Source organism: Cavia porcellus, unplaced genomic scaffold (assembly GCF_034190915.1).
Source record: "Cavia porcellus strain 051 isolate PalLab524CR breed Dunkin Hartley unplaced genomic scaffold, mCavPor4.1 scaffold_25, whole genome shotgun sequence".
In the NCBI taxonomy this organism is placed as follows: Eukaryota; Metazoa; Chordata; class Mammalia; order Rodentia; family Caviidae; genus Cavia; species Cavia porcellus.
Window position 1 is genome coordinate 46,500,604 of NW_026947508.1, and position 14,231 is coordinate 46,514,834.

Here is a 14,231-nt window from a genome sequence, read left to right on the forward strand (position 1 = left end):
GTTTACTTATCTAAATGGTTTCCTTTATTGAATAAAACTGTCTCCTTAACACCTTCTTTAGCTGGAAGAGATACATACTATGAGTGCTAGTGAGGAAGAGCTACATTATTTTTATCCAGTATTATGGAGGTCTTGATGTCCATATTTTGTAATCCATTCACATTGATTGTGTCTGTATTTGCTTTAGCTCAAGCCTGGGAGAACATGATGAGTGCCTCAAGCCAGAGCCCTAACCCTAACAATCCTGCTGAGTACTGTTCTACTATCCCTCCCTTGCAGCAAGCTCAGGCCTCAGGAGCTCTGAGCTCTCCACCTCCCACTGTGATGGTACCTGTGGGAGTTTTAAAGCACCCTGGAGCAGAAGGTAGGGGATCATGTGCTATTCTCTCTCTTTTTCCTCACCCAGTTCCTCTGAAAAGGTGCTGATGTGACTTGACAGCACAGTCTTTAAAATACTGCAGATAAGTCCTTTTGGGTGGTTATTAAAGTGGAAGAATAAGGTGAGAAGTGTGTCAAGACTATATCTGGGCAAGTATCAAATAAAAATTTTGCTGCCTGATGTCCCAATTTGGAGGCATCTCTGAAAACATGCCAGTCTCCTTTTCAGTTTGAGAGTGGAATAATTGTACTGCTTATACTTGAAATAGGTTCCAGAATTTGCAGTCAGCCTATAAAATCTTAGACCATGCTTAACTTAATTTTCTTTGTAAGAGTTTACTAATGAAATGAAAATGAAAGTTCTTCCTTATGATCAGCCCATTCTAGTATTGCTTTTTAGAATATTCATTACCATTTTTCTCTTCTGATTTTTAATCTATCCATTATAAAATATGAAAATATTATCTTAGGAACATATACTTTAAAATCTAGGACTTTAATTCTATCATATGACTGGTAGGAATTTACAGATTCAGCTTACTTATATCACTACCTTTTAGATGAAAGGTATTTTGCAGAATTCAGAGAATTACGAAGAGTAAAATTAATAATCATGTTTATTTCTTTTAATGATCTTATCAGGATTTTTCCCTTGATAACTAAATCAGTCTTCCTTTGTTAATTTTACATCTTTTCTTTGGTAATAATCCCTTCCCTTTGCTAAATGGCCCTCCTCCCCTTTTGAAGATCAAGAATGTCTATTAAGATTTTCATACTCTTCTTTATTTTTCCCTCTTTTCAGGTTATTCTTCAATGATGTGTTTTTGTGAGTTCAGTCTTTCTTTCTTAAAATCTTTATTCTCTTTACTTCATTTGTCATTTTTATTGGTCTTCCCTGGTCTCTCTTTGTTTTGAGTGTTTGATTTCTGAGACTGGATTTAAAGAAGTCATTTCATCAGACTTAATTTTCCAGCTTTTTCCCTGTCTTTTTACTGAAATGCAGACTACTTTCGTACTGCCAGATCAGTCTTTTTCTTCTTCAATTGTACTTTAGGCAAAGGTCTGGTCAGTGCACTGTGAAATTCTTACAAATCTGAGCTAAATCTTCTTTTATTAATTAATAATTCTTCAACTCTTTAGAGCATCTCTTGCCCTTTGAAAATACTGTATCACTTTTCCAGAAACTTAATTTCTATGGAAACTTGAGATTAAGTAGATATGAATTTCTGTTGCTGCTATGAATTTATTTTCTAGGCACTTGAAACACTTTCCTTAGTTTTTATCAGTGATACAGGACGTTTGTGGTTAATCTTAATATTTTAAAGAAAAGTATTTTAAGTTTTTGCATATAAGTTATACGAAGAAATTGTATTTTTAAGTATGTATTTTATTAAAATATTTCTAATTGTTAAGATGCTAAATAATGATTTCCTTGTACATCTGGAATTGGTGACCTTCTCTTCTTTGATATTAGAAATCCTACCAATGTCACATTGATGCCTGTTTTATTTTTCTGGCCCCTCAAGTGGCTCAGCCCAGAGAGCAGAGGAGAGTTTGGTTCGCTGATGGGATTTTGCCCAATGGAGAAGTTGCTGATGCAGCCAAATTAACAATGAATGGAACTTCCTCTGCAGGAACCCTGGCTGTGTCACATGACCCAGTCAAGCCAGTAGCTACCAGTCCTCTACCAGCAGAGGTAAGAAAAACAATAGAGCAACTAGAAGTGAGTTCTTATTTCACTAAACATGGTGCTGCCTTTTACTAAATTAAGAGACTTTTGGATAGGACCCTGTAGCTTTGGCTATAACAGAGAAAGCATTTACAAGTACTCACATGAGTAAAGTAAATGTAGCAATATCAAATGTTTTTATTTGCCCAGTATTTGAAAGTATTTTCAGAAAAAAAGATTTTCATAGAGTTTTTCTCAGATGAACTCAGGCTGCCACCATGTTCCCCACGTTCTGTGGTAGCCTCTTGGGAGTGCGTGGTAAAGAAGAGTGGGATGGTAGGAATGTGGCTAAGGAACTACTCTTTTCTTTTCTCTTCAGCCTAATCGGCTCTACTATTTTTTGTTTGACCTATTATGTTTCCATTTAAGATTTTTAAAAAAGGATTCCAAAGTTTGAATAAGTTAAACCATTGCTTAACAAATAGAAGATTGATATAATTATCTAAATAAACTAGCTCATACTGTGCTCTCATTTTCATCTTTGTAGAAGTACCAATCACAGTTTGGGGTGATGAGATTCTCTTTCTTGGTAGCCTGGTTTGGCTTGAGTAAAGCCATCAGAGCAGAGTTTCCTGTTTAGATACATTAAACCATGCCATATCTTCAAATATGCTAAGTCTGGTTTTTAAAAAATATCTTTTAAAAATTAATTTTATTTGCAAATTTTAGGTATACATAATGATCACATTCATTATAGGGAATTTGTACCTGTACATATTGATTCTTTTTTTTCACCATTCAACCCTACCCTCCCTTCATCCTCTCCTTTCCTTATTTACAGAAGAGGGGAAACATTTACACGTTTCTTTCTTTTCTCATATTGTTTTCCTTTCCTTCCTTTTCATACCCTCTCTTCAACTTCTTTTCCCCTCCTTATTTACAAAAGTTTTGTTTCTATTCCCCCTTCTTTTCTCACCATGTTTTCTTTTTTCCCTTCCTGTCTTTTCCCCTCCTCCCTGCCTAGTTCCTCTTTCCATTTCAACATGTTTCCCCTCCCCGTAGTCACAGAGGGTGAGAGCCAAAACTATGCTTTATCTTTCTTTGTATCTCTACCATGACTGTTTCAAGAAAATTTCTTTTTTAAAAATCCTTAACTGTTTAACTGGAAAATATTTCAAACCCAGAGAAAAGTTGGAAGAATAGTATAGTGAAGATCTATACCTCTGTTCACTAGCCATTTTGTCATTTACTTTACCACTGCAGGTAACACACTTCCCTTCCTCCTTTCCTTCCTTTCATTTCCTTTCCTTTATCTTTTTTCTCTTCTTCCTTCCTTCCTTTCCTCCTCCCTCCGTCCCTCCCAGCTATTTGAGACTTTGCCTAACTGCACCACTTGGAACTTCAGTGTATCTTAAGAGTAAGTCATTTTCTTACATAAGCACAATGATCACATGAGCAAGAACTATAACACATAATTCTGTTTTCTAGTGTATATCCATATTCAGAATCCATATTCAGATTTCCCTAGTTTTCTTAAAAATGTTCTTTATAGCTTTAATATATGTATTTGTGTGTGCACAGGTACAAATTTGCAATTCAATAAAATTTGTTTTTAAAAATCAGGATCCCATCAAGGATTACAGTTAAATTTAGTTGTCCTGTTTCTTAGATTTTCTTTATTGCTAAGCTGTTTTCCTGCTTTTTGTTTTGTCTTATTAATATTTTGAAACATCTGGACCATGTTTTGCTTAATGTTCTCAATTAGTATTTATGTCACTTTTTTATGATTAGCTAAGGATTAAAATTTTGGGACAGTAATACTACAGAAAGGGTGTTCATTTTTTGGTGTGTCATATCAAGAAGTATCAGTTGGATGATAGGTTAAGAAGATGTCTACTATGTTTCTCCACTTTTTATTTAGTAAGTAATAGGGTCTTAGTAAGTAAGAAGGGTCATATGAGACTGAATATCCTGTTCCCCAGTAATCTTTCAGCTAATGCTTTTACTGTTCTTTGACAGTATGTGTCCGAATCAGATATAAATATGGGACTTACATGATGATGATTTTTCTATTAGGTTTCTTCTATCTCTGCTTATATGAAAGGTTCTTACAAATATTTTAAAATAAATTCTCTAGTGAATGAGTGCTATAGCAAAACAAAAGGAACTAAACCAAGTTAATTATTTTATTTCAGTGCTTTTATATTGTTCATCTTTTTATTTTAATTATTTACTTGGTAAACATAAAAAAAACTGTATTCAGACTGGAGTAACTTTTTTCTTATTTCGAAGGCTTAGTAGAGTGCCTGGCACTTAATAGATGCTTAATAAATGGAGTAAATTAATTTTCACATAAAATTTAAGTAGCTGCCAGATACTTGATTCATTTGATATTAATAGGTAGATTTATTTATTATTAAATAGCAAGATAGAATCAATTATTTCCTATACCAGCCCTTCAAATCAATTGTTTGTTAATAAAATTTTCCAAATCTCTTTTTACATGGTGTTGTATTGACCACGCTGGAAAATTTTAGGAAAAACCCACTAAAATCTTATAGTGGAAATCAAAAAGTATGGGCAGACATGGACATATTTATTAAAAATAGCTCAAAGGCTGGGGATTTAACTCAGTGGTATAAGTACCTGCCTGGCAAGTGCAAGGTCATGAGTTCGATCCCCGATAACAAACAAATAAACAAACAATACAAATAGCTTTAGTATCTTCCAGCCCTTTAAGTGCTTGAAGAGCATTAACTTTTATGAGACAACTTGATACATATGGAGCTTACCAAAAAATGTAAAAACTTATATAAATATTTTAATATTAAACTTACCAAGACATCATGAGATTAATACAAGTTACCTTTGGCTGCTACAGTTATAAGAAGTGGCCGTTAACTTCCAGACATTTATTAGTGTGGTGAACTGCTGCTTGGATAACCTTGTCATCAAGATTGTTGCACATGTATTTTCAATTTTTTTCTATGGGCCAGTAGTGGTTTTTTGTGTGATATATGATGTCCTCTATACACAGTAATAGCCAGCTGTTGAGGAAAAATCATACTGTTTTTCATGTGCATGTATATGTACACACATAGATGCAGATTTTTAGTTTATATTATCTGTGGCTATATGAACTAGGTGAATAGACAAAACTTATAATTGCAAACTTATGCATTTTTTCTATTAATACCTGCCCCTGCCCAAACAGGTAACCATTATTCTGGCTATTGTTTACACAGATCACAGGAGGCTCTTTGTATCACTGAAAGCTCTTTCAGGCTCACTATCACTGCCATATATTATTTTTTCCTGGCTTTGAATTTCATATAAGTAGGAATATAGAATGTTTTGGATTTAACTTTTAAACTCAGCCTTATATTTACAAACTTATCCATGTTGTGTGTATCAAAAAAAATTTTTTTTTGGTAACAGAGTTTTGCTACGTGGTTCAGGATGGCCTTGAACTCACTACATAGCCCAAGCCGGCCTCAAATTCTTTGTGATCCTTCTGCCTCAGCTTCCCAAATGCTAGATTACAGGTGTGCACCACCATACCTGGCCAAAAAAAAAAAAAAATTAACTTTTTATTACTGAGTAGTGTTCCATTATGTGGATATGCTGCAGTTTATCTATTTTCCTATTGGTGGACATTGGGATTATTTCTAATTTCTTTTTTATTAATAAAGCTGTATAAATATTTTAGTTATCTTAAACTGTCTTTCAAAAAATATGAATTTCAACTATGCCTGTCATGCCTTTAATCTCAGCACTTGGGAAGGAATTCACTGCCAGTTTGAGGCCAGCCTGGATTACATACTGAGTTTAATGTCTATGTTAACTAGTAGACATTAAGTAGACGTTAAATAGTGAGACCCTGATTCATAAAACAACAAAACAAAAGCAAACGAAAGTATAACTTTAAAATTTTCACTTAAATTCCCATTTACATTACTAACTGTATCTACCAAGAGCTTGCACTCTATAATGCTTGCTTTGCTGATTTGCTTTTCCTAGGTGGATGTTTCTCTGTTCTCTGGGAATATAACTCAGGTTGGAAGTCCTGTTGGAAGTGCAATGAATCTGATTCCTGAAGATGGTCTTCCTCCCATTCTTATCTCCACTGGCGTAAAAGGAGGTAAGTAGAATTTGTACATGTAAACAAGGTTCATTGCCTTCTGATTAAGAGGAGACAGAATGAGTGATAACCCTTGATCTCCTGTACAACAAAAATGCCATGAAAACAGCTGTTACTCTTACTCATTATTTAATAGGAGCTGGCTTGGTGTTGTATGCTTGTAATCTCAGAACTTGGAAGGCTGCGGCAGGAGAGTAGCCATGAGTACAGGGTCAGCCTGGGCTACATAGTAAGTTCAAGGTCAGCTTCAACTACATAGTGAGGCCTTGTTTCAAAGAAACCAAAAAACAAAACAGGATAGAACAAAACACATACTCTTTTATGACAGATGTTTATGTTTTTCTGATGTTATTTCATTTTGAGGTGATATATTAATTATAATATAAATATAACTTGTTATGTTTTTTCTTTATATTTCAAAGAACATGATACTCTGAAGAGTTGATCATGGTGTTAGAATTGGCTCACCCTGATATAGTAAGGGCATTAATTTTAGCTTTCTGTTTAGAAAGATACATAATAAGTGTGAGGCGGGCTTAAGCATCAGTTTTACTGTTAAATATTTTATTGTGTGCTAGGCTTTGGGTTTGATCTTTAATGCTGCAAAAATTATGCATGCATGTATAATGCTTATAATATGTATGCATATATTTTTAGGGAGTTTTAAGAGATACAATTATTTTCCAATCAAAAGAATGTTTCACTTTGGCAGAGTTCACTGTTGATATATACAGATCAACATCCAGTCAGTTCCTTTTCAGGAGAAAGATTTTAGTACTGTTTTCTTTTTTGTCTTAGTCTTTAAACCTGATCTCCTTAACCTCAGGCTTTCTTTCCTTTATTTTATATTCCATATTATTACCAGTTACCTTCTTAAACATAGGTATCATCATATGTTGTTCTGTTTTATGGGTTCATAGAAGAGTTATTATATGAATCACATATTTACAATAATTCATTTCTGAGTGTTTTTAAAGTCTAGTTTTTTAATAGTCAAAACTATCTTAGTACAAATGTACAGAATAAAAAGAGATCTCTTTTTTTCCAACTCATTAACAACCTTTCCCGAGGTAACTATTAGTACATCATAACTTTTTTGTGTATGTTGCATTATTTCAAATGTTGGCCTGTGAAATTTATTGTATGACATCCTTGTTATGTGAGTTGGAAAGTTTTTCTTTTTCTTTTTTTTTTTTCTCTTTTTATCAGTTTCGGAGATCGAACTCACAACCACCTGCTTGCAAGACAGGTGCTTATGCTGCTGAGCTAAATCCCTAGCCCCGGAAAGTTTTTCTTAAGAAGGGAGATGCATCTTTAGATTTGCTGCAGACCACGTGGGGAGAGATTGATAAACAGAGTAAACTTACTATCATTCAGACTGGGCAGGGTCCTTTTTTAGAATAAAAGATGCTATTCTTGAGGCTGGGGATTTAGCTCAGTGGCATAAGCGCCTGCCTTGCAAGTGTGTGGTCGTGAGTTTGATCCCCAGTACCGATAAAAAAGAAAAAGATTAAAAAAAAAAAAAAGAAAGAAAGGTTGCTTTCTCATGATCCTAGGGATATCAGGTAAAAACCAGGGCCTCTCTCCAGTATGTCTGTAAATCAAATGCCTGTCTTTGTCTTGTGAATAATCAGCCCCAGGTCTATCAGATTTCTTTCTTATTTTGTCCCTTTAACTTATGTATTGCAATGTCTTTTCTCTTTTTAGACTATGCTGTGGAAGAGAAACCATCACAGATATCAGTAATGCAACAACTGGAAGATGGAGGCCCTGATCCACTTGTATTTGTTTTAAATGCTAATTTGTTGTCAGTGGTTAAAATTGTAAATTGTAAGTTGGAAATTTGTTTTAATTAAAATGAATTAATAGGCTCATAGATAGTAATTAAAACTTTCAAATTTATTATACACAAATATTTGTAAGTAAAGCTGCATCTTAATAGAAACCTGGGTCCTGAAGAAGTTGACATATAAAATAATATGTCTCAGAAGACAGCTATGGGACTAACTGAAACTCTTGCCTTTAGTCACAGGGGTGAAATAAATGAATCTCCATGGACTGATCTGAGTGAAATTCTTGAGATGATTGTATGTTAAGTTACAACTCACCACCAGAATAACTGAAGTCAGTAAATTATTCAGGAGGGCCAAACAATGTACATGCTAGGTTTTAATTCCAGGAATGTTATAGTGTAGGCCCTTAGCAGAAAGTAAAATGAAGGGCCAGAGTTATAGCTCAGTGGCATAAATGCCTTCCTGAATTCAATTCCTGATACCAAAAAAAAAAAGACTAAAAGTAAAGTGGATACCATCTTAATATAGTGGAATTCGTTGCTTCCAATTTAGATACAAAAGGTAAAATTTTTCCAAAATGAAAGAGATTTTTCAAAATGAAATAGTTTTTATATAGAGGTAGTGTGCATAATTTTATTTGAATTCTTTTTTATTTCTTTTGAGGATTTCATTGTTTCAGGGTTTAAATGATGAAAGTTTCAAGGATTGAATACTTTTTGACTATCTATAGCTTATGATTTTTGGAATTTTCTTAGCCTTCAGGTGAAGAAGTAGAAGTAAACATTCTCAGGAAGCCTACTTTTTACCACTTTATAACTGCTTAAAATTAAGTAAAGTCATATTATTGATTATTTACAGTTTTCTCCCAGAAAGGAATATCTAGTATCATTTAGTCATAGACTAAATTTAATAAATATCCATCAAAGGTACTTCTTTAGTCTACAAGGTATAATACTGAAGCCAAAGGTACTATACTGATTTTTATTGTTATTTCTGATATTACATAAATAATTATTTCCATTAGTTCAGTGTTTTTGGTTGGTATAAAAGTGGAAGATTATCCTGTAATCTTTATGGTCTGTTTTGGTTTTGATTTATTATTTATAGAATGTTATTTCTTACAATACCTATGCCTCTTAGTAAAGGAATTTAAGTGTATTTTCTTTCATCATTATTTCTTTTATATACCTTCCAGTTGCTTTTCTAAGTGTTGAGAAAAGAGTTAGAGACATTGACATGCTTTATTTTCCTATAATAGTTCTTTGTTCATTTGAGTTATTCAGACTCACTATGACTTGTTTTATTCTTTACTATACCCTATATTTCTATATATTTGAGAGTAAGGATTGAGAAGAATGTCTACATTTTTCTATTTTTATTCTATCTTTAGATGTGAATAGGAAGTGCTGGTGTTTCACAACCAAAGGAATGCATGCAGTGGGTCAATCTGAGATAGTTATTCTTCTACAGTGTCTACCAGATGAGAAGTGTTTGCCAAAAGACATCTTTAATCACTTTGTGCAACTTTATCGGGATGCTCTGGCAGGTGGGAATGCCTTACGACTTCTTTTGTATCTCTAGTAGCCAATACAAAATTGGATTCATGTACAAAAGACTATAAAACTATTAGATTTGGAATTATATCATTAGACTTTGACAGAAGTGGCACACTAGAAATTACCATGGTTTGAAGAACTTGTGTATTTTAATACTTTACCTGGTGTGGTTCTTGTTTTACAAAGGCCAAAAATCAAAATTGTAAGTGAAGCCAGGTGTGATGGTGCATGCATGTAATCCCAGCACTCAGGAGAATGAGGCAGGAGAATCACCATGAATTTGAGGCTAATCTGGGCTACATAGTGAGACCCTGTCTCAAAAGAAAACAAAACAAAGTTGTAAGTAATACTGTCATTTGATGTAAGAATATTGTCATTTGAATTGGTACTTGGTGGAGGGAATATAATACCTTAATCATAACCATAGTCTTCACTGCTATATATAATTACAAGATAAACACTAATATGAACATTTCAGAAATAATTCACAATTTTTTATGATTTTAAAATAATTTATAAATATTAATTATAACAATGTAAAAGTAAATGCATAGCTATTAGGAAATGGAGAAGGCTAAGTAGATCAATTTGAAGAACTACTAAAGTTCAGTAAGAAATATATTTAAGTATATTTTTTTAACTTGACAAACCACCTGATTTAGCAGAAAAAGGGAAGCGGTGGTATATTTGAACTAAATTGTCATTTATGGTGGCAGGAAGCCAGTAAATAATATCTGTATTTCATAAATGGGGAATGAATAGTAGGCACTTAACCAAATAAATGATGCAAGAGATTGTCTGATGAAGGATTGGAGAATCTAATGGATAATTAAAATACTATTTTGATGTGTTATTTGATGTTTCATAAATACGTTAATGTAAATTATTCAGAAATTCTTCATATAGTAATTTCCCTTGTGAAATTCTACTGCAAAGACGTTGTCTAAAATATGAAATGTAATTTTGGATATAATGTGTTTGTAGTAGCCTAAATTTAATGTAAAAATTTAGAAGCAACCTAAATACCCGGCTATAAGTGAAAAAGTTTAACTATATTATACTTACTAAATGCCTGGCTATTATACTTAACTCCCATCCTTTTGGGAACTGTTTTAGACTTTTAAAATAATATTTATAAAAACAGTGTAATACGGAAATTATTTTAGAAATAAGAGCACATAAAATTGCATTTTATTGTGACTTTAGCTTATGCATAAAAACTATGCCTTTATATCTTTTTTTTTTTTTTTTTTGGTCTTTTTCGGTACCGGGGATCAAACCTCACGACTGCCTGCTTGCAAGGCAGGCGTTTATGCCGCTGAGCTAAATCCCCAGCCCCTATGCCTTTATATCAGCCTCGTGACGATTTAGTTGTACTTTTGTGTGATAGTGATAACATTATGCCTGCAAAGTACATTTTGGTATTTATTATTGTCAGTTTATTATAGGTTAATTTGAGATCATCTAGATCCTTCCTCCAGTTTATGTCATACCCTGAAGCAGAATTGATTTCCAGAAATTCCAATTTTTTCGTCAATTTAATTGTATTCACATATAAAAACTCTAAACAGAGAAATGCCATTGGAGGTACGAGTCATTGTGCATTCATGTGGATTTTGAGAGAGTGACAGAGACTCGGGCGAGGGGGGCCCACGAATGTCTTGCTCCAGAACGCATCCTTTATTCTGTAAGCAGTGAACAACAATCAAAAGAGTATAAGATGAATAACAATCTGATTTGAATTGAAGAAAGATAACTATAGAAACAGTCCAAAAAATGGACCAGATTCCATGAGTTCCTCCCTCCTCTTTGCCTTCTGGTCTCTAGTGATTCTACTTCCACTCCATTCTTCTTTGAGATCCACTTTGTAGTTTCCATAAATAAGAAAGAATATGTGGTTTTTTTCTATGTTCAGTTTATTTCATTTAACTTAATGACCTTAGGCTTTAGCTATATTACTGCAAGTAGGATTTCATTTGTATGTGTATGTGTATGTGACCTACATTTTACCATTCAGGCTTTGATGGACACCTTGGTTGCTTCATGTTTGGCTATTATGGATAGTGCTGCAAGAATCTCTTTGATACAGGATTTTATTTATTTTGAATATATATAGCAAGGGAATTGCTAGATTGTACATTTCTGTGTTTTAATTTTTCAAGGACTATTCATACTGTTTTCCGTAATGGCTGTCCAAATTTACATTCCCACCAATAGTGTATAAACTCCCCTTTCTTTGCATCTTTACTAGCATTTTTGTTGTTGTTGTTGTTTGTTTTTTGCATTTGTTATTTTTTGACTTGGTGATAATAACCATTCTTATAAGAATATTTCACTGTAGTCTTCATTTTCATTTCCCTGATGATTAGTTTTATAAGCTTTTTTATATGTTGACTATTTCTGTGTCTTCTTTTGAGAAATGTCTCTTGAGATTTCTAACCCAATTTTAGTTGAATTATTTAGATTTTTTGTGTTAAGTTTTATTGAGTTTCTAGTTACAAAATTTTAAAAGGTTTCCATAAGAATCAGTGGAGTTAATTTTAAACTGTTAAAATGTGAAATTATATGACAATAATTACTCAAAAATGATTTTAAGATAATAGTAATGCTTTGAAGTCAGTGGTGAAGAGTTGCCAACAACTGATGCTGTTGACTTTAGTTTTTACCAGTCTTGGGGGTATAAAATGGAATCTTTCTTTGTCCCTCCTTCTTTCTTTCTTTCTTTTTTTTTTTTTTAATTTAAGGAGAAAAAGGAAAAAACACAGAAAAAGGGTACAAGTAACATAAAATTTAAAAAATAAACAGTAAGAAATCACTAGTTAATAGATTACATATTCTCATCTTAGAAATAGTTGTTCAAGTTACAGAATTGAAGGACATAAAGTGGACTTTCAAACAGTGACAGTGCAAACAGTTTTGTTCAATGATCCAAAAAACAGTAATATGGCTATCTATCTTATACACTTAAACATATATGCAGTTATAACCTTCAGAGCACTTTGTTTTCTTTTGTACAATGACAATAACACATTTTGGGTTTTATTACTCCCACAGTTCTTATTACTTTTCTTGAAGAGAGTAAAACCAAATGCAACATGTCAGAACAGAGTCAGTCAATTCAAAAGGATGGACATAATAGATAATGTAAAAACAAAATACAAGGTGATCAACAATGGTTACCATACTGCCTCTTGCTATTTTTTTTTTTTTTTGTCTTCTTCATTTTTATTGGTACCAGGGACCAAACTCATGACTGCCTGCTTGCAAGGCAGGCAGGCGCTTATGCCGCTGAGCTAAATCCCCAGCCCCGCCTCTTGCTGTTTTAAGAACAATTGCCAGTTATAATAAAATTGAACAAAACAGTAAAGAACAAAACCAAAGCATTGGAGACATTACAGGACTTTAAAAGAAGATAATAGTCAACTGGAATGGGCATCATAATGAATCTTACTGTCTTCACAGTTTTGCCTATGCTTTTGAACTTGGTACTATCAAGCAAAGCAGAATAGGGGAAAATCAGTCAAAACAAGATGGTGAGGGCAATACAGGATTTCGAATCAAGTTAATAGGAAATCAGAGTAGGTTACTATAATGTATCCTGCTATTTTTTTATTTTTCCCTTAATTAAAAAGATAAAAAGAAAAATAATTTTAAAAAAAGGGGGATTGAGATAAAAGAGGGCATAACAACAGAACAGCGCAGGTCAAAACATAACCATTTAAGCAAAATAGTGTTTCACCACAAGATAGCCTGACTAAAAATAGTTACCATAGTGTCTCTTTCCTTGAAATCTTTGAGTATAACTTCGTATACTATAGCACCAAACATATCAAGACACTATAAAACCATTCAAGAGAATGACATTATTACTGGGTATTTAGAACCAATTAACAGAAAATGAACAATGGTTTCTGTATAATCTCCTTGTCTATAAAAGTTTTTACTTATATTGTCATATATAATAAAATCCAATAAGATACAACCTTTTAAGACCAATGGAGACAGAAGAATACAAGTTTGATGGGACTTCAAAACACGATGATACTAAATCAGCACTAGCTATTATGATGTCTTGTTTTCTCCAAAATAGCTGTTCATACCATCCAATCTTCTCTGCCTCATTTCTGTTGAGCTCTTTTTCTGTCGTTTGTTGTCAGTTTGTCTTCTTCATTTTGCTTTCTGCTCCATTCATTGTGGCCTCTCTGCCACTATTTCTGGAATCTTGGTATTTTCCTTTTTTAGAATATCCTGCAGTATTCTCTGTAAAGTTGAATTGGTGGTTGCAAATTCCACTAGATCCTCTTTATCCTGGAAGCACCTTGTGTTTCCATCAATTTCTAGGGACAGTTGTGCAGGATATATCAGTCTTGGCTGGAGGTTATTATCTTTCAAAGCTTGAATTATTCCCCCCCCCACGCTCTTCTTGATTTGATGGTTTGTGCCAAGAAGCCTGCTGTAATTCTGATGGGTGTACCCTTGTAAGTGACCTGTTTCTTGTCTCTGACGGCTTTTAATATTCTGTTCTTATATTGGATTTCTGGAATTTTGATTATTATATGCCTAGGTGTAGCTCTGTTTGGGTTGTAGGTGGCTGGGTCCTGTATGCCTCATACATCTGAGTATCTTTACCATTTGCTAAATTAGGGAAATTCTCTTGGATTATTTCTGTGAATAGCTTTTGTAGTCCATTTGTT

At 33.3% G+C, this 14,231-nt stretch overlaps 1 protein-coding gene across 9 annotated transcripts in view; it reads left to right on the plus strand.

Annotated features, from left to right (window-relative positions):
* The window catches only part of Zfyve9 (zinc finger FYVE-type containing 9), a 253,330-nt gene that overhangs the window by 143,705 nt on the left and 95,394 nt on the right, over window positions 1-14,231 (plus strand). For 8 of the 9 annotated variants that reach the window (XM_063235181.1, XM_063235177.1, XM_063235182.1 and 5 more), the window contains 5 exons: window positions 188-364; window positions 1,905-2,074; window positions 6,068-6,188; window positions 7,896-8,018; window positions 9,372-9,527. In XM_063235181.1, the coding sequence (XP_063091251.1) occupies window positions 188-364; window positions 1,905-2,074; window positions 6,068-6,188; window positions 7,896-8,018; window positions 9,372-9,527 (747 nt within the window). The remainder of the gene's footprint in view (window positions 1-187; window positions 365-1,904; window positions 2,075-6,067; window positions 6,189-7,895; window positions 8,019-9,371; window positions 9,528-14,231) is intronic. The other variant, XM_063235185.1, reaches the window with a different exon arrangement.